This window comes from Hyla sarda, chromosome 3 (assembly GCF_029499605.1).
Source record: "Hyla sarda isolate aHylSar1 chromosome 3, aHylSar1.hap1, whole genome shotgun sequence".
NCBI classification, from domain to species: Eukaryota; Metazoa; Chordata; class Amphibia; order Anura; family Hylidae; genus Hyla; species Hyla sarda.
Genome location: NC_079191.1, coordinates 95,302,080 through 95,321,226, shown reverse-complemented (window position 1 = coordinate 95,321,226; position 19,147 = coordinate 95,302,080). Strand labels below are relative to the sequence as shown.

The following is a 19,147-nucleotide window of genomic DNA, read 5'->3' as shown; positions in this document are numbered from 1 at the left end:
AAATTAGTACGTTTAAAATCTGTACTTTTTATTGATACCATATTTGCTTATGTAAAACTTTTAATACATTTTTTATACATTTTTGGGGAATAAAATGTTATTAAAAAAGCAGCTATTTTGTACTTTTTTTTTTACATTCACGCCGTTCACTGTACGGTATCATTAACATTTTATTTTAATAGTTCAGATATTTACACACGTGGCAATACCAAATATGTGTATAAAATATATTTTTTTGCACTTTTTTGGGGGGAAATTGGGACAATTTACGTTTTTATTGGGGAGGGGTTTTTTCTAATTTTGTTTTACTTTTTATACTTTTATTTTTACACTTTAATAGTCCCCCATAGGGGACTATTTATAGCAATCATTCGATTGCTAATACTGTTGAGTGCTATACATAGGACATAGCACTGATCAGTGTTATCGGCTATCTTCTGCTCTGGTCTGCTCGATCGCAGACCAGAGCAGAATACCCATGGAAGGCAGCGAAGGCAGGTGAGGGGACTTCTGTCTGCCGTTCTGGATGATCGGATAGCTGCGGGTGATCCGATCATCCATTTTAGTGACCGTGATTCTGCAGATGCCGTGATCTGTATTGATCACGGAATCTGAGGGGTTAATGGTGGACATCTGCACGATCGCGGATGTCCGCAATCACCGGCAGGTCCCTGACTGCTATCAGCAGCCGGGGCCTGCCGCGCATGACCCGAGCATTGCTCCGATGCTCGCGGTTATGCATAGGACATAAATGTACATCCTGGTGCGTTAAGTACCACCTCACCAGGACGTACATTTGCGTCCGCCATCGTTAAGGGGTTAAAGCTTTATTCACACATTGCAGTGGAATTGCATTTTTTTAAGTTTTCTAAAGTGACAATGCCCATTTATGAGAAATCCAGCTGAGTGATTTCCTTTAGGGTAGGGGCACATGAGCTGTATCCTGCTGCATATTTGCTGCTGCTTATTTTCCTACTCATTGAAGTCAATGGTAAATTTTTGATGCGGTTGATTTTGATGGAGACATTTTGTCACTATCCCTTTAATCTAAATAAATAAATTGTTGAAATCTATAAACTTGCTGCTAAAATAACAAATGTCTGCTGCAGATATTTAAATAGGCACTGTTAGAATAAAAAAAACTTTTTATATGTTTTACATCTTTGCAAAACATTAACCTTTCTAATGTACTTCATAAAAATGTTCTCCTTTTTATGGAAATCATGGCTTATAAAAAAATAAAAAAAAATAAAAAAACACCACTAGGGGTCCCCCAATACCATCCAGAACATAATTCTGTCCAGCTGCTGCATCATCTTTGTCTCAGCTGAAGTACAGGCAGGGTCGAAGTACAGAAAGTGAGGGCAGGACTAGCATTCTTCTGTGCTCACTTCTGTCCTTTTAGACTTCACCATGAAAACAGATAGGAGGAGGTTACAGAGCAGCCTGCAGTGATTAAATGCAGATACCCAGTACAGCACAGCAGACTCAGGGAGGAAGCGAATGCATGGCGAGTGAGGGCAGGCTGAATGCTTGCCTCGGACACGCCCTTCCTGAGCAGTGGATATCAGAATGAATGAGCAGAAGAAAGGAGAAATTTGTGAGCCAAATACAGAAGCTAGACACATTTTTCTGTGATATGACAGGTATGCTTTTGGCATTAAAATATTATGCATGTGAATTCAACCTTGGGTTTAGGCCATGGTATAGGTTTATGCAATTGTAAAGGGGTTATCCAGCAAAAGAAACAACCTGAGTATGGTGTCAAAAAGTATAATAAAGCATCATACTAATATAATGGTATTAGCTATGGTGCATAGATCTCTCCATATCAGCTCTGCTCTCATGTGTAGCATCATGTCACACTCTCTGAAAGCAGAGCTTCCTGCTGCCTTAAAATCTAATGAACAGTAATATGAGCTCCTTTCTTCACATCAATGGTCTTGTTCTGAGCAGACAGGAGGGGAGGGTGGAGCAGGGATGGGAGCTCTGCTTTCAGAGAGTGTGACCTGATGTCACAGATACAAGTCAGACAGCTCAGCTGATAAGGGAAGATCTGTGCAATATGGCTTACAACTTTATAATAGTAAGTTGCTTAATTATACTTTTTTACACTATACACAGGTTGTTTCTTTTGCTGAACAACCCCTTTCCCCTAAGTTGTGTGGTTTTCAAATATATAATTATTAAGCATACAAGTTTGCAGCTAAGAAAATATATTTTTTTCTAACAATACCAAGTGACTATTCAGTGTTGCTAGAAAAACTTTTAGATTGCTGTTTAGCTGTGAAATCATTTGGCCAATAACAATTTAGAAAGCATGCCACTTTGTACCAAAATTATGGTGAATTTTTTGCCTATATCACTGATGCGATTTAGCCACTTGCCAGCTGCCTGTGTGGCCTTACCCTTATACTTGTTGTGTAAGTGATTTTTCATACATTTAGCCCTGTATCGGGCTAGCAGGGCCGGACCAACTTTATTTTTAGAACGCCGGTGCGAGGTGCAGACTGACGGGAGGAGCGGTGCAGACTTGCATGGGACGCAAGTCTGCACCTCACACCGGCACTCAGGGTGTACGGATTGGGCTCCTGGCTCGAGCCCGCTCCATACCCGACGGCCGCTAATAGCCAGGCATGCGCCACTCGCCACGGCTGGCTATTAACCTTTTTAGATCGCCGCTGTCAAAGTTGACAGCGGAGTCTAAAGGTTTCTTATAACTATCCCTGGTGGTCTAGCAGGGTCTATCAATATGGAGGTAGCTGGAGGGCTTACCTCTGTATTCATGGCTGCCCCCATAGATCTGATTTGATTGAGCCTGTCTTGAGCAGGCTCAACCAAATGAGCACAGATCAATGGAGTTCAATAGAACTGCATTGATCTGTATGAGGAATCTAAATGATTCCTCCTAAAAAGTATATTAAAAAAAGTTTAAGAAAAGTTTTAAAAAACAGCCATTAACCCCTTCCATATTAAAAGTTCATATCACCCCCCTTTTCCCATTTTCCACATAAAAATAAACATATTTGGTATTGGCACGTGTACGTAATTGTTCAAATTATTAAAAAAATAACATTTTATATCCCGTACAGTCAAAGGTGTTAACGTAAAAAAAAAAAAAAATCACAGAATTGAGTTTTTTTTTATGTTTATAACATCATATCCCAGAAAAAAAATGAAGTAAAAAGTGTTGACCACAACAAGGGACAAGTAGATTGTGCTCCGTTCTAGTCCTTTGGACAAGTAGTTTTTTTTTTTTACATTTCCACACCCCTGCACCAATACCACTCTGTTCTTGTAATTTGCACCATTTACAGCAGTAACCTTCAGATTATCACGAAGTTTACATGTTATTTTGGCTATGAAAATTATACATCTTAATAAAATGTTAAAAAGCAAAAATGACACTTTTGTTTCCATAAGAAAATAATATAAGAAATATATATTATGAACTTCAAATATATAGCTGTTTTTAATGACAATGTTAAAATAAAGAATTTTTTGACACACCTTGTCCCCTATTTTTAAAAAGATGCTGAAACCATCCCAGGAGCTGAGCTGTAGCTTGTTAGAGATATCCTGGCACACCTCTCTCACCTTAGTGTTTGTGCCAACTTCAAAGGCCTATACAAATAAGAGGCATTACATAGATATTACTATAGGTTACTGGATCCATCTGATCTAAAAGCATGTCTGTACATATTGGGGGAGATATTAAAAAACTACTGTAATTTCTGTTACAGCGATATTAATTACACTTTTTTTTCTCCTAATATTTTCAAAGGTCTCTTGTGCTGCTTTGAAAATATGTGAGAGTTAATTTTCGTACCACTTTATTTTTTTTGCACCAAAAATTGCCGAATTTTTTGGAAAAGTTTTTGTTGCCATCATATTGGATTTTTTGCCGATTTTGCCGCCATATTTTACATCCCAGAAAATTCTGACGGAAGCATCTCATATAATATTCCATGATTACTAGTGCCCAGACAAGCGATAACTGTAAAAATAAAACATTTCTAGGGCTTAAAGGGGTACTCCAAAGGATAGGGGATAAGATGCCTAATCGCGGGGGTCCCGCCGCTGGGGACCCCCGTGATCTTGCACGCAGCACCCCAGTTAAAATCAGTCCCCGGAGCATGTTCGCTCTGGGTCTGATTGTCCACTCCCATAGGCTTGCATTGAGGGGCGGAGCGTGACATCACACGGGGGCGGAGGCGTGATGTCACACACCACCTGCCCTGTGGTCGCCTGTAATCAGACCCGGAGGGAACATGCTTCGGGGACTGATTTTAACTGGGTTGCTGCGTGCAAGATCACGGGGGTCCCCAGCGGCGGGACCCCCGCGATCAGGCATCTTATCCCCTATCCTTTGAATAGGGGGATAAGATGTCTAAGCGCCGGAGTACCCCTTTAAATGTGAGTTTAGGTGCAGTAACCATGAAAAAAAAATTATTTATAACATTTTCCAATAATAATTATTTTTAAATAATTGATTAACACATTTAAACCCAAAAAAACTAAAGAAAAAAACTACAACCATTTCTGTGATTTCTAGCAAAAAGCTGGTGTGAAATTTTTGATGTAAAATGGACTCTCACACCTTTGAAAATACAGTGGTCCCCTGACATACGATGGCCCCGACATACGATCGTTTCAACATACGATGGCCTCTCAAAAGGCCATTGTATGTTGAAAACAGCATCAACATACAATGCTTCTGTGTGTCGGGGCCATAGCAAAAACGGCTATCCTGCAGCGCTGACTGCTTCAGCTGCCGCCGGAGAGCCGTTTAATGTGCCACACTTGATGATACTTACATGTTCCCGCCGCTCCGGCCCGTCAGTTCGCCACTCCTCTGCTGCAACTGCCCTGCGCCGTCGCTCTCCGTTGCCGTCATCACGTCACTGCTCACGCCGCCTAGTCATCCAATAGGGGCAGCGTTAGTGGAGACGTGATGATGGCGACGGAGAATGGCGGTGCAGGGCAGTGGTGACGTAGTGATACGGCATCAGAGGAGTGGCGAACTGACGGGCCGAAGCGGTAAACTGATGGGCAGGAGCAGCAAACTGATGGGTTGAAGCAGCATACTGATGGGCCGGAGCGTCAGGGACATGTGAGTATCATTGAGCATCTGTCTGTATGTGCCTCCATACGATGGTCCACCTGGAACCAATTACCATCGTATGTTGAGGGAACACTGTATAATGTAAAACATGAAATTTACATAACCACACCCACTTTTGAACAATTGGTGTGACTAGTGTAAACCTTGGATAATTCTCATGTAAAACACTTTGAATATCTGATGTAAACTTCTTCGTGCCAAAATGTTGCCACGAAACATGACATTTTTAATGTGAAGAGTTTTGAATATGACTCCATTGTCTTTTTTTATTGAGAATATACAAATTTTTAAAAGCAAAATCACACTAAAGCTGCCCATATACCTTTAATAGGTGTCAACTGTACACTGTACTATTCTCTCCCCTGATACAAATGTATGCTGAGCTAGGCCAAGCATGTATGTGCTTACAATCTAGAGACGGGAATAAACTGCTACTAGACACCTCTGGCAGCAAAATATCTCCTGTGGTAGCAAAGGAACTTAAAGGACATCTGCAGCGTGATTAACACTTATCCCCTATCCACAGGATAGGGGATAAGTGTTTGATCGCGGGGGGTCCGACCGCTGGGACCCCCTGTGATCTCCTGTACGGGGCCGCGGCGGTCCCGTGCAGGTGGCATGCCAGCCGCAGCATGACGTTGCAGCCGGCACGCCTCCTGCATACATCTCTATGGGAGAGGCGGGGAGGCAGCGTTCGTGCCTCCCCGTCTCCACCATAGAACTGTATGGGGACGGGGAGGAGACGGGGCGTCACTGTCGACCTCTAGGTCGACGCTACGTCACCATGAGCGCTAATGGCTGCGCCCCATTAGGGAGATCGAGGGGGGTCCCAGCGGTCGGACCCCCCGCAATCAAACACTTATCCCCTATCCTGTGGATAGAGGATAAGTGTTATACCGCTGCAGTTGTCCTTTAAGGAAGTGTATGATTTGGCCAACTACCCTTTATTGAGTTATGGCACCATAAAGCTGGGTTCACACTGCAGAATTTACGGCCGGAAAAATTACGGCTGGAGATTCCAAGTGCGCCCGGCTGAATCATTCAGCGGTAGGACTGTGCGGACATTTCCGTCCCCATAGATGGCACTGCCTGCAGCACAGATTCAGCCTAAAGAACGGTCTAGATCATTCTTTTGGTGAATAACTGCCTATAAAATTCCATAGTGTGAACTGTACAACGTAATCCCATTGACAACAATAGGATTCCGCTGCACCGTAATTTTACAGTGGAATTTTAAAACGGAATTCTGCTCGGAAATTCTGTAGTGTGCACCTAGCCTAAGGCTGAGAAGTTTTATAACAATTATATAATAAAAAAAATAAATAAAAATGTGATCATTTCAATGATATAGCACATCCTAAGGCAGTGCTTACATTGCATTTAAAATATGCGTGCTGAAATATGACCTTTTTTTTGCAGATTACAACAAAGTGCACATGTATTTTCTACACAGTGTATAATATACATAGCATTAGTATATTACAGAAGAATAAAGAAATTAGGCCTGGAAAGAAACCTTATCCTAAAAAGATTTTCAGTGCCAGTAGGGGTAGGCTGTACCCTAGCAGTGTATGGGTCTATAGTAGGATTACACTCATACCTCTTCTGTTTCATTTGGAAAGAACACTTTATGGTAGATCTTGGTGCTCATTTGTTGGATGGCCTCAACTTCTACCAGGTGAGGAGGCTGTTTTCTTGGGCCAGTTCTTTGAAACATGACAAAAATATAGTCAGTCAGTAACATGTCCAGGAAATCAAATTCTATTTTACACAATGTACAAATACGTTTTACGGAGGATCATATGAAGAGAAAGGAAATGTATCATAAAGCACATATCAATGTACAGAATTAATTGACAGTGTAGTATAACATATAATGGAATCTGTGTAGATTTTTTTTCTAGGGGAGCTGATGTGTAAAAGGGGTACTCCACTGGCCAGTGTTCGGAAGTAAATGCTGTTTTCACGCAGCATGGGTCGGCCACGCCCCCTCAATGCAAGTCTATGGGACGGGGCGTGACGGACGTCACGCCCCCTCCCATAGACTTGCATTGAGGGGCATGGTCATTATGCCATAAGGGGCAGACCCCATGCAGCGCAAAAACAATGTTCGGAAGATTTACTTTTGAACGCTGGCCAGTGGAGTACCCCTTTAACACATCAGCTACACTAGAAAAAAAAATCTACACAGATTGTATTATTTCATTATATGTTATACTACACTGTCAATTAATTCTGTACATCGCTTTGGATGGATTTTATTCTTATACAAGATACTGTGTGGGTAATTGGATGGTTTACATTTATTATGGAGGGAGTAAGGTTCAGTGAGATATCATATGTGATACTTGTATTTTCCATAATTATATTTTAGAATTATACAATATAGTTGTAAATAAGACTAGAAATGAAATTACTGTAGTACTCTTTGGAGCCTTCGTTTACATTCCTTCGATAGTGGTTCCCTTTGACGATTTTCAATAAATTTCTGAACGTGAACAAGCAAATTTTTACTTGGTGGAAAAAGCCCAGAGCATAGCCAAAGAAGCTGCCATCCACTGCTTAAACTATAACTGGAAGAAAAACAATAAAATAGAGATAATGTAGAAACCACTGAAATTAGGGATTTTAATATTTTCTAGAACCAAGTCTAGCTAGCCTATGATATGGGTGAACATGTTTAATGTTTTATAGAAATCAGAAAATAGAAAAAAAAATAATAATTTACCACAATGACTTGCACACAAAGCACTGATATATGTATATATATATATATATATATATATATATATATATATATACACACACACACACACACACACACACAGTATAAATGTATATATAAAATGTATGGTTTACCTGTTGCTATTTGCAGTCATTTGCTTCAGGATTTGGCAGTAAATTTCATCTCTAAGGGATTCCTCTCGTACCGGGCCAGAGAATATCTGATCTGTTAGTTCTACTGGGGAGCGAGACTGCTTTGATGGATAGTCTCCCATGTATTTCATAATAGGTAGGATATGTTAAGGTCAAATAAACTATAATTGTAGAATTTAAATATTGGTAATTATATGTAAAACAAACAAATCCCTGATTCTACTTACCATTCTACATGCGATACAGAACAATTGTTTTTTTCATAGAGTGGTTTAAAGTGATGGTATTTTTAGTATCATTTTTTTTTTCCAATGACAGAGTTTTATGAGAGCTTTTTCTTTTTTGCATGACTAGTTGAAAAAAAAAATGCATTTGTGCAAATTTGCAGGGCAATCATTTTTACCTATGTACTGTGATCTCCAATTTTCACCAATTCATTACTTACACAGATCAATGCAATAGACAGGCTGTATTAGTAGATCTGTCACAGCAGCCACTTAGGCCTAGCATAGTCCTTGGGCTGCCATGACTATTGGTTGGCACAGAGGGGCTGATTGGACCACTGCGCAAACCAATGTTGCATGTCAAGACTGTCTAGATGCAGCAATTGTTAAAGGGGTACTCCGGTGGAAAACTTTTTTTTTTTAATCAACTGGTGCCAGAAAGTTAAACAGATTTGTAAATTACTTCTATTAAAAAATCTTAATCCTTCCAGTAATTATTATCTGCTGAATACTACAGAGGAATTTCTTTGCTTTTTGGAACACAGAGCTCTCTGCTGAATCACGAGCACAGAGCTCTCTGCTGACATATCTGTCCATTTTAAGAACTGTCCAGAGTAGGAGAAAATCCCCATAGCAAACATATGCTGCTCTGGAAAGGTTCCTAAAATGGACAGAGATGTCAGCAGAGAGCACTGTGCTCGTGAAGTCAGCAGAGAGCACTGTGTGCACTGTGTTCCAAAAAGAAAATAATTTCCTCTGTAGTATTCAGCAACTAAAAAGTACTGGAAGGATTAAGATTTTTTAATAGAAGTAATTTACAAATCTGTTTAACTTTCTGGCACCGGTTGGTTTAAAAGAAAAAAAAAAAAAAAACAGAGTACCCCTTTAACGACCACGGACGTAAATGTACGCGCTGGTTTGGCCGTACTTTGGGCACCAGGACGTACATTTACGTCCTGTGTATGACCGCGAGCATCGGAGCGGTGCTCGTGTCATACACGGCAGGTTCCGGCTGCTATCAGCAGCCGGGGACCTGCCAGTAATGGCCGACATCCGCGATTGCGCGGATGTCCACCATTAACCCCTCAGATGCCGTGATCAGTACAGATCACGGCATCTGCAGCAATGCGCATGTTAAAATAGATGGTCGGATCGTCCGCAGCACTGCCGCGGGGATCCGATCTTCTGTAATGGCGGACGGAGGTCCCCTCACCTGCCTCCGTCCGTCTCCCGGCGTCTCCTGCTCTGATCTGAGATCGAGCAGACCAGAGCAGGAGATAGCCGATAATACTGATCAGTGCTATGTGCTATGCATAGCACTGAACAGTATTATCAATCAAACAATTGCTATAGATAGTCCCCTATGGGGACATAAAAAGTGTAAAAAAAAGTTGAAAAATGTAAAAATAAAAAGTAAAAAAAAAGTGAAAAATCCTTTCCCCCAATACAAATGAAAATGTAAGTTTTTTTCCCATTTTACCCCCAAAAAGCGTAAAAATTTTTTTTTAGAAACATATTTGGTATCGCTGCATGGGTAAATGTCTGAACTATCAAAATATAATGTTAATGATCCCGTCCGGTGAACGGCGTAAACGTACAAAATAAAAAAAATCCAAAAATGCTGCTTTTTGGTCCCATTTTATTCCCCAAAAAATTAATAAAAAATTATCTAAAAGTTTTATATAAGCAAATGTGGTATCAATAACAGAAAATGAGCCCTCATACCGCCCTATATGCGGAAAATTGAAAAAGTTATAGGTGGTCAAATTAGGGCGATTTTTAGATTACTGATTTTGTACAAAAAAGTTTTAGATTTTTTTTATGCGGTACAAAAATATAAAAGTAAATAGCCATGGGTATCCTGTTAATCATTTTGACCCACAAAATATTTACTGTAAATTGTACAGTGAAAACGAAATGCTCCAAAATGTGCAAAACTGTGGTTTTCATTTAAATTTCCTCCCTAAAAAAATATGTTTTTGGGTTCGCCGTACATTTTATGGTAAAATGAGAGGTTTCATTACAAAGTACAATTGGTCATGCAAAAAACAAGCCCTTATATGGGTCTGTAGATGGAAATATAAAAGAGTTATGGATATAGAAGGCGAGGAGGAAAAAACGAAAACGCTAAAATAAAATTGGCCTGGTCCCTAAGGTGAAAATGGGATTGGTCCTTAAGGGGTTAATGATCTTGGCATCAAAATGACAGGCATAGGCATGATCTCTGAGGTTGGTCATTACTGGTGGGTGTCAGATGCAGATAGTATGTAGTATGGAGAGGCTGTGGCCTTTGCTATACTCCCTCGTCAAACTCACAATGTAATCGTACATCTGCTGCTAAGAAGGGAGAGGGAGGGCAGAAAGTCCATACAAAACATACACTTTTCCAATGGAATTAAATAATCTCTCTCTGAGTAGCAAAGTGGTAAAAACAATGTTTAATAAGGGCTATTTAAAAATGTACTACATTTTTATTAAGGAAACAAATTAATAATAATAAAAAAAACAGTGAAAATATTTCCCTAGCCTTTAAAACACCATATAAGAACACTGTGAGTACTACTTAGAGATAAGCTATGCATTCCATGGAATACTACAAAATGAGAATCTAGGGTACTTCAGCAATGAATAACTAATATATCTTGGCAACTATTGTGGTTAAGTTGTTTACACCAAACATTTGTTCTGATTTAGGGCAGTAAAGGGGTTAAAAGTATTTTATAATAAATAAAAACTCCTTTTTAACATGAATAAGAGACATGTTATGCTATATTTTACTACATATCATCCATGTCATGTCACCTGTCCACTGAATAAATAAAGGATATCAATGAAAGCCTGGCATGCGTAATCACGCAGATCAGCCACCTCACAAACCTTTCGCAGCAGGGGCTGTCTTAATGGTTCTCTCGAGTAAGCCCAGAGCTGTGACTTACCACGAGTTCTTTGTAGAAAGGCCTTTGATACACTCTCAGGTTCTGGAGGTCTGAGGATAGCAACAAATACATAATATAACATACACTATACAGTATTTTTACTTTAAGAGCATGCCCTGTCAGATCTCACAAAAAAAAATGTAAGATGTTACACAGTACCTAATCCTGACCATGTACATCTAAGTTTATGCCTCTATCACCTATATTTATTAAAGCAAGAAAAATACAAAAAAATGGGAGAGCGGACCAGATCAATATTACACACAAACACATGCAGTGATTAGGGGTTTCCACTTACTTCAGTAATCTACGTAGATTTCCCACCCTATGTAAAAGAGAAAGCTTTTATATTTTTAGATTGAATACTTTAGTCCCGAATGGTTTTAATGAATGTATAGAACGTCCGCAATTAATAATGGTTTTATCAGATACATTTTATTTTTTTGTATATTACCCTATGAGAAAGTGCTTCTGGGGTCAAGGAGGTTAAAGGAAGGAGTATAAAGAGGATCATTGATCCAAGGACACCATATCCCTGAGGAAGGGGAACAAACGCGTCGGATCTATATGTACTAGTGCACTATTTTACATGTTATGTTTGTTTTAAATGTAGTAAAATAAATTGTTACCTTGAGAACGGAGTATTTGTTGGGTGCTTTCCTCGTTGCAAAAAGTCCGGCTACTCCCTAAGCCATCTGGAGAAAAGGATCAAGGCTCTGATTTCAAAGTCTGCAGGACTGGGGGGGTTTACTGGACGAAAAGCCCCTCTCAGTGAAGTAAGTGGAAACCCCTAATCACTGCATGTGTTTGTGTGTAATATTGATCTGGTTCGCTCTCCCATTTTTTTTGTATTTTTCTTGCTTTTATTTTTCGGAGGGATGGAGACCTGACCAAAAGGGATTGCAGCGGATGAGAATCATATAGAGATTTCGGAGTGTGTATATCCAAGCGTCTTTCATATGTGAGTGGTTTGTAAAAAAAAACACTCACCAAGTGTAAGTGATATTTTTCTTTCTTGGAAAATTCCAGTACTGTAACAGTGAAAAAGCCTATGACCGCTCCTGAAAAAGTTTTTTTCATTTTTTTTTGCTATAGGTCTATATTTATTATAAAAATATCTCTTTTCATTAGCTCACAGTGTTAGAAATCCTCTCAGGGGAAGCGGGCGTGTTCTTCCCTTGTGGTGGGAAGTGATTGGTGTGTCTGCTTATGAAGCCTTGTCCATGAGTTATCTCTTGTCCATGACTCATGGACAAGCTACTGCTGCAGGACTGGTTAATGTCCCAGTAGGTATGAGGACCCCTAGTGGTGGGATTTTCAGGAGCCCTTTATTAAATATTCAAACATTTTTAAACAACCAAATTACAAAATGTCTTTAACCCCTTAAGGACGCAGGACGTAAATGTACGTCCTGGTGAGGTGGTACTTAACGCACCAGGACGTACATTTACGTCCTAAGCATAACCGCGGGCATCGGAGCGATGCCCGTGTCATGCGCGGCTGATCCCGGCTGCTGATCGCAGCCAGGGACCCGCCGGCAATGGCCGACGCCCGCGATCTCGCGGGCATCCGCCATTAACCCCTCAGGTGCCGGGATCAATACAGATCCCGGCATCTGCGGCAGTTCGCGATTAAAATGAACGATCGGATCGCCCGCAGCTCTGCTGCGGGGATCCGATCGTTCATAACACCGCACGGAGGTCCCCTCACCTTGCTCCGTGCGGCTCCCGGCGTCTCCTGCTCTGGTCTGTGATCGAGCAGACCAGAGCAGGAGATGACCGATAATACTGATCTGTTCTATGTCCTATACATAGAACAGATCAGTATTAGCAATCATGGTATTGCTATGAATAGTCCCCTATGGGGACTATTCAAGTGTAAAAAAAAATGTAAAAAAATGTAAAAGTAAAAGTAAAAAAAAATCCCCTCCCCCAATAAAAAAGTAAAACGTCCGTTTTTTCCTATTTTACCCCCAAAAAGCGTAAAAAACATTTTTTATAGACATATTTGGTATCGCCGCGTGCGTAAATGTCCGAACTATTAAAATAAAATGTTAATGATCCCGTACGGTGAACGGCGTGAACGAAAAAAAATTTAAAAAGTCCCAAATTCCTACTTTTTTAATACATTTTATTAAAAAAAAATTATAAAAAATGTATTAAAAGTTTTTTATATACAAATGTGGTATCAAAAAAAAGTACAGATCATGGCGCAAAAAATGAGCCCCCATACCGCCGCTTATACGGAAAAATAAAAAAGTTATAGGTCATCAAAATAAAGGGATTATAAACGTACTAATTTGGTTAAAAAGTTTGTGATTTTTTTTAAGCGCAACAATAATATAAAAGTATATAATAATGGGTATCATTTTAATCGTATTGACCCTCAGAATAAAGAACACACGTCATTTTTACCAGAAATTGTACGGCGTGAAAACAAAACCTTCCAAAATTAGCAAAATTGCGTTTTTCATTTTAATTTCCCCACAAAAATAGTGTTTTTTGGTTGCGCCAAACATTTTATGATATAATGAGTGATGTCATTACAAAGGACAACTGGTCGCGCAAAAAACAAGCCCTCATACTAGTCTGTGGATGAAAATTTAAAAGAGTTATGATTTTTAGAAGGCGAGGAGGAAAAAATGAAAACGTAAAAATTAAATTGTCTGAGTCCTTAAGGCCAAAATGGGCTGAGTCCTCAAGGGGTTAATTTTCATCAGTAACAACATATAAAACGTTTTTGGATCTGACAGTGTCTGTTTAAAGTAAAAATGTATGATTATTATTTAAGAATATTCTTTAAATAAAACTGAAAAAGTATAAAAAAACAAAACTATTCAGCACATCTAGAAACACTGTACTCTACATCTGTTATACACGGTACTTCTTGCTTCTATATATTTTGTACTTAAAATCTTTGTACCTGAAATACTGCATGGAATATTCTTCTAATGTATATGGCTTAACTACTTCTTGTTGGCCAAAATCATCAAATGAAGAACCAATTAATTCTGATTTCCGCTGTTCTGGAGACATTGCAATCATTCTCTAAGAAAAAAAATTACATACAGTAGTCAATAAATAGCTATGGTCAAATACAGTAAATAAATGAGTGTAATGCATAAAGTTATATCTCTAAATAACTACCTAGATTCATTAATCTGAGACAAAAAAACAGATTATTCCATAGCAACCATTCATAGCTCAGGTTCCATTTCTCAAATGGTTTCAAAGCTGTAATTGCTTGCTGTCACAGCTTTTGTCTCAGACAGAATAGCCTGAACAAATGTACACAAGCTACAGAACGGTCCACATTTATTTTTCTGTTTATACCGTTTCTTTGTGCATTCAATGCGTGACAGTATTGCACACTTTTAAGCAACCTTTCTCTTCTGAAAAAATTTAAAAAATAACAAGAAAAGTGGGCATGGTTTTGCAGGAAACATACTTTGAACTAAATTTTAGTTTTGCTAAATTTTATTTTAAGGTTTTACTGTGCTATACTTATAGCTACCGTCTTTCCCCGAAAATAATACATCCCCCGAAAATAAGACCTATTGTTCCTTTTGCATTCTGGCTAAATATAAGGGCTCCCCCCGAATATAAGGCCTCCCAGAATATAAGGCCCCATAAGCCCCCACACCCAGAAAATAAATCAACATCAGACCTCTCTGTACCTTAGCAATGAGCTGTGGTGAACTGCGGCGGCCAGCTCTCTGAATGATGAGTGATGCCCCTGACATTGCTCAGGGGGACATCACTCGTCATTTCAGAACCCGCACCGTCACACCAGGACTACGGTAGCCACCGCCTGCTCCTCGCTCTGCGACAGTGAGTCGTGCGGGGCAGGAGGCGGGCAATGTGAGGCACAGACACACAGGCGTGCCTGGGGGGGAGGGTGATGTCTGGTAAAGGGGAGGATTGTGAGGTGGGGGGGGGGGGAACTCATGAGCCCTACTGGATTCTCTAGACTCTCCCCTCCCACCAGCCTCACCCCTGTTCTGTGCCAGTGGATTAAATCCACTGGCACAAGGGTGATGCTGAGGGGGGGGGGGGGGGGGGGAGAGACTAAATAATCCACTGTACACTGTGGATTCTTCTTCATGGAAAAATAAGAAATCCCCTGAAAATCAGACCTAGCGCATTTTTGGGAGCAAAAATTAATATAAGACACTGTCTTATTTTCGGGGAAACAGGGTAGTAAAATATTCCTAAACTAGCAGCCATTTCCAGTTGTAATAAATTTCTGAAGATGCATAAGCCTTTTAATAAATTAAAGGGAACCGGTCAACATACAGTCTAATCTTCAGGCATCATTTCAGGCTAGGATCACACTGCGTTTATGGTTTCTATTAGTATCCAGCCAAGAACAGGATGCCGATGTCAAAGTCCCATACAAAGTCACTCAATAATTCTGTTGGGGCAGCTTTCTGCTGATACAGTATTTTACAGCACTCAATAGTGCAGCAGACCACACCTATGAGCCCTGTTAAAATATCATATAGTAGAGGAAAGTTGCCTGTTCAGACCAAAGAAATGAATGGCACTTGCTTCTTTCAGTCTGTTCTTGGCGAGATGCTGACAGACACCTATGACGGAAATCATACGCACTTTGACCCAGATTACGAAAATGGTCTAGTTTTGCCCAAAACAACAAATCACATCTTCAATTTTACCAGAGCATGTTAAGATATGAAAGCTGAGCTGTTATGGATGTTATGGGCAACACCAGACAAGTTTTGGTTTTAGGTAGATTGATAAATCTGGGCCAGTGTGTTCCTAGACTTATGGAGATAATTCAGGCCAACCTGAAGCCATTTTATAGAGCAGGATAAGCTGAGCAGATCGATATTTAGTGTTGTGAGAAAAGTCCCAGGAGAACATATCATTTATTTGTGTAAACCTCTGCTCATTCTGGGTTGGGTGGTCATGTCTAGATGACTACGTAGCACAGAATAAGCAGAGATTTCTATGAATAAATGACAAGTCCTCCTGGACCCTTTCCTACAAACCTTTATATCAATATGCTTAGCTTCTCCTGCTCTATAACACTATGGCTTCAGGTTGGCATGAATTTTCAATGTACCAGGTTCTCTCCAAGTACAATTCTTGCCACCTCCACTACATACAAAAAATGGGTAATAAATGATTAATACATTTGGACCAATGTTACAGTATTGTTCTTTTGTTTGCTTACCAGTATTTCGGAGCTAGGTTTGGTGAGGGTTGGTACAACATAGATGGCGTCCAAAGGTACTGCACCACTGTTTCCAGTTCTTTCGTTTTGCGCATAGGTCCAATTTGGCCCATTCTGAAGTTCTGGACTTCTATTAAGAAGAAGCAGATCCCCATTCCGAAAGCTTAACAGGTCCGGCTCATCTAGGAAAAGAGATGAAAATCTGTGCATTTGAATTCTGACAATGTACAGAAAAAAAAACGTGATTCAATCAATAGGTTTTGATAACTATGTTATTGACCTGCATTTGAGATTTACATTTGGTGGGACAGTGAAGCAGTCCTTACAATAATATAATCAGACATATACAACGGTATGCCTATACAGCTGCATACATCTGCCATAGACTGCAGATACAGTTCTACTCCTGATTTTGGGCTTCAAAAACTGGAGTGAAATACTGGCAAAAGTGTCCATATCTTTGTTCATGTTCAGAAATGTTCCACTCATGTGAAAATTTGCCACTAAAGATTTTTTTTTCTCTAAACTGCCAGTGCAGTTTTTGATGAAGTTTTTTTTTTTTATTTTTTTATTTTTTTTTTAGCCAAAGCCGATGGTAAATCCTGCAGGAAGAAAAAGAATAAGTCTGAATGCTGCTTTCAATGCAGTAACATACAGATCTGCATTAGGGTAGGGTCACACACAGCGCATCCGCAATGTATTTGACACTGCAGATGTGCTGCCAGGAGTCGCAGTGCGAGCTCCCTGCTCCCTGTAGCTCTATGTGTCCACTCGTAGCGGCAGCACATCTGCAGCATCAAATACGCTGCCCTTAAAGGATTTTGCTTTATTCAGCCTATGAACCCATGATGCCAAGCTGTAATAATGTGTAATATGCTTCCATTACCTACGTGCGCCACTTTGTCCTGTTTTCATGCACAAGACCCACACCTGAAAATGCTATACCGCAAGTCTTTTTATTTTACTGTTGTCTCTAACCTCTCCCAGCATACCATGTGGACAGAAACACTATGTCATGGTCACCAGGGGGCATGGCTATGCTGCAGTGGGTGGATAGATGGCAGAGTGGAAAGAATTTACTGAAGTAAAGCTATCCACCCACTGTAGCATAGCCACGCCCCCTGGAGACCATGTAACGTATGACATATTGTCTATGGCAGCATTGGATGCTAGAGGAAGGTCAGAGAAAACAGTAAAATAAAAAGGCTTGCACTATAGTTAGATGTGAATCTAAAATGGGACAAAGCAAAGGAAAAAAAAGAGCATATTAAACAGTATTACAACTTGGCATCATGGACTCAAAGGCTAAAGAAATAATAGATTCTGGAATATCCCTTTAAAATGTGTTTAAACATGTAGGATTATACTGTAAATGATCCTTCAAAACCTATGCCATAAATCTAGTCCATTAAACAGGAACTCTAATACCTGTTATTGTTTTTTTAATTGATCCCAATGTGTCTGTCAATGACCTGGAGCTGTCTTGCAGAGCTACTGCATACAAAGATCTCGCCTTCAGGCCATCTAAGAAGTAGAGAAGCAGCTTTGCAATTTCCTCACTGTTCTGTGAAGTTAGAACAAATTGGTCTCCTCTCAGTGTATGTAGAACACAGCACTGGCCAAATGATTTTTCAGCCCTGCAAAAATATAATTCGATTTACTATAAATGCATTGATATGAAATAGTATTATTATTATTATTATTATACAAAAAAAACTCATGAAGAGAGTAGAAGTTTGATATTACTACATGTTGCCACTCTTTGTACCCCAGGACATGGAACACTTAATATATACAGTAGAACTGAATTTTAACACTGACAAGTTAAATCACTCATATACTCTTTATACTGACTGTTTATATAAAAAAACATGTTTCTGTATATATGACATGTTTATGTATATATGACATGTTTATGTATTTCTCCTTATTAAGTGATGTTTAAATTTAATCCATTGTTAAAAGGCACTGTCAAGTAATGGGTTTATTGTGTATATTGTCAAGTAATGAAAGATTGTCCAGCGCTGCTTCACGTGAAATAGAATAGTTTATTCAGGTAACACCAAGGTACATACAGACATAGTCAACCACGTGACGCGTTTCAGCTCGTTAGAGAGCCTTAGTCATACAACAAGAAGATGGAACATACATCATTATATAGAGGGTTACAAGGGTAACGTCATTTCCGAGTACCGGGATGACCCTCCCCACCTACATCAGGTGCTTAATTAGCCCTTGGCGAAGGTTTACATATCCATTAACCCTTAGAAAGACCCCTATATGACTTATTTTAAAAAAGGTTTATATTCCTTATAGAAAAAACTTTAAAACATTGGACAAAAAGACTCAATTCTAAATTGCGGGTGTTCTAGCGGTAGCCGAAAAACACATATCCATATGAATTTTCGGCCAATAATAATTTTTGCATAGAAAACGCATATGAACTACCGCAGGTGTGAATAGAGTTTTACAAGTTTTACTGTTTGTTCCTTAAAAGTAATGCTGAGCGGGAGTGTCACAACAATTTATAAATAATCTTCTTTATATATAATCATATCCATGCCTAACACTGCCGCTCAGATTACCTAAAGCATATACACAGAGAGAGATACAACTCAGAGGATCAGGACTCTATTATAGTTCTGTTATAGGACATACCAAAACCCTATACTATGTAAAGAATGATAATAAATAAATAAAAAGGTAAATAAAAGATGCCCATCTTTTATTTACCCTTTTTTTTATTATTCCTTCCAGTACTTATCAGCTGCTGTATACTACAGAGGAAG

General features: G+C 39.5%; 1 protein-coding gene across 7 annotated transcripts in view; it reads right to left on the bottom strand.

The window, feature by feature from the left end:
• The window catches only part of MYO7B (myosin VIIB), a 222,068-nt gene that overhangs the window by 22,580 nt on the left and 180,341 nt on the right, over window positions 1-19,147 (bottom strand). For 6 of the 7 annotated variants that reach the window (XM_056564675.1, XM_056564676.1, XM_056564677.1 and 3 more), the window contains 8 exons: window positions 17,787-17,995; window positions 16,359-16,540; window positions 14,085-14,209; window positions 11,055-11,212; window positions 7,985-8,138; window positions 7,543-7,698; window positions 6,726-6,831; window positions 3,511-3,624 (listed from right to left, as the gene is read on the bottom strand). In XM_056564675.1, the coding sequence (XP_056420650.1) occupies window positions 3,511-3,624; window positions 6,726-6,831; window positions 7,543-7,698; window positions 7,985-8,138; window positions 11,055-11,212; window positions 14,085-14,209; window positions 16,359-16,540; window positions 17,787-17,995 (1,204 nt within the window). Of the gene's footprint in view, window positions 1-3,510; window positions 3,625-6,725; window positions 6,832-7,542; window positions 7,699-7,984; window positions 8,139-11,054; window positions 11,213-14,084; window positions 14,210-16,358; window positions 16,541-17,786; window positions 17,996-19,147 lie in introns of those variants that run through there. The other variant, XR_008891050.1, reaches the window with a different exon arrangement.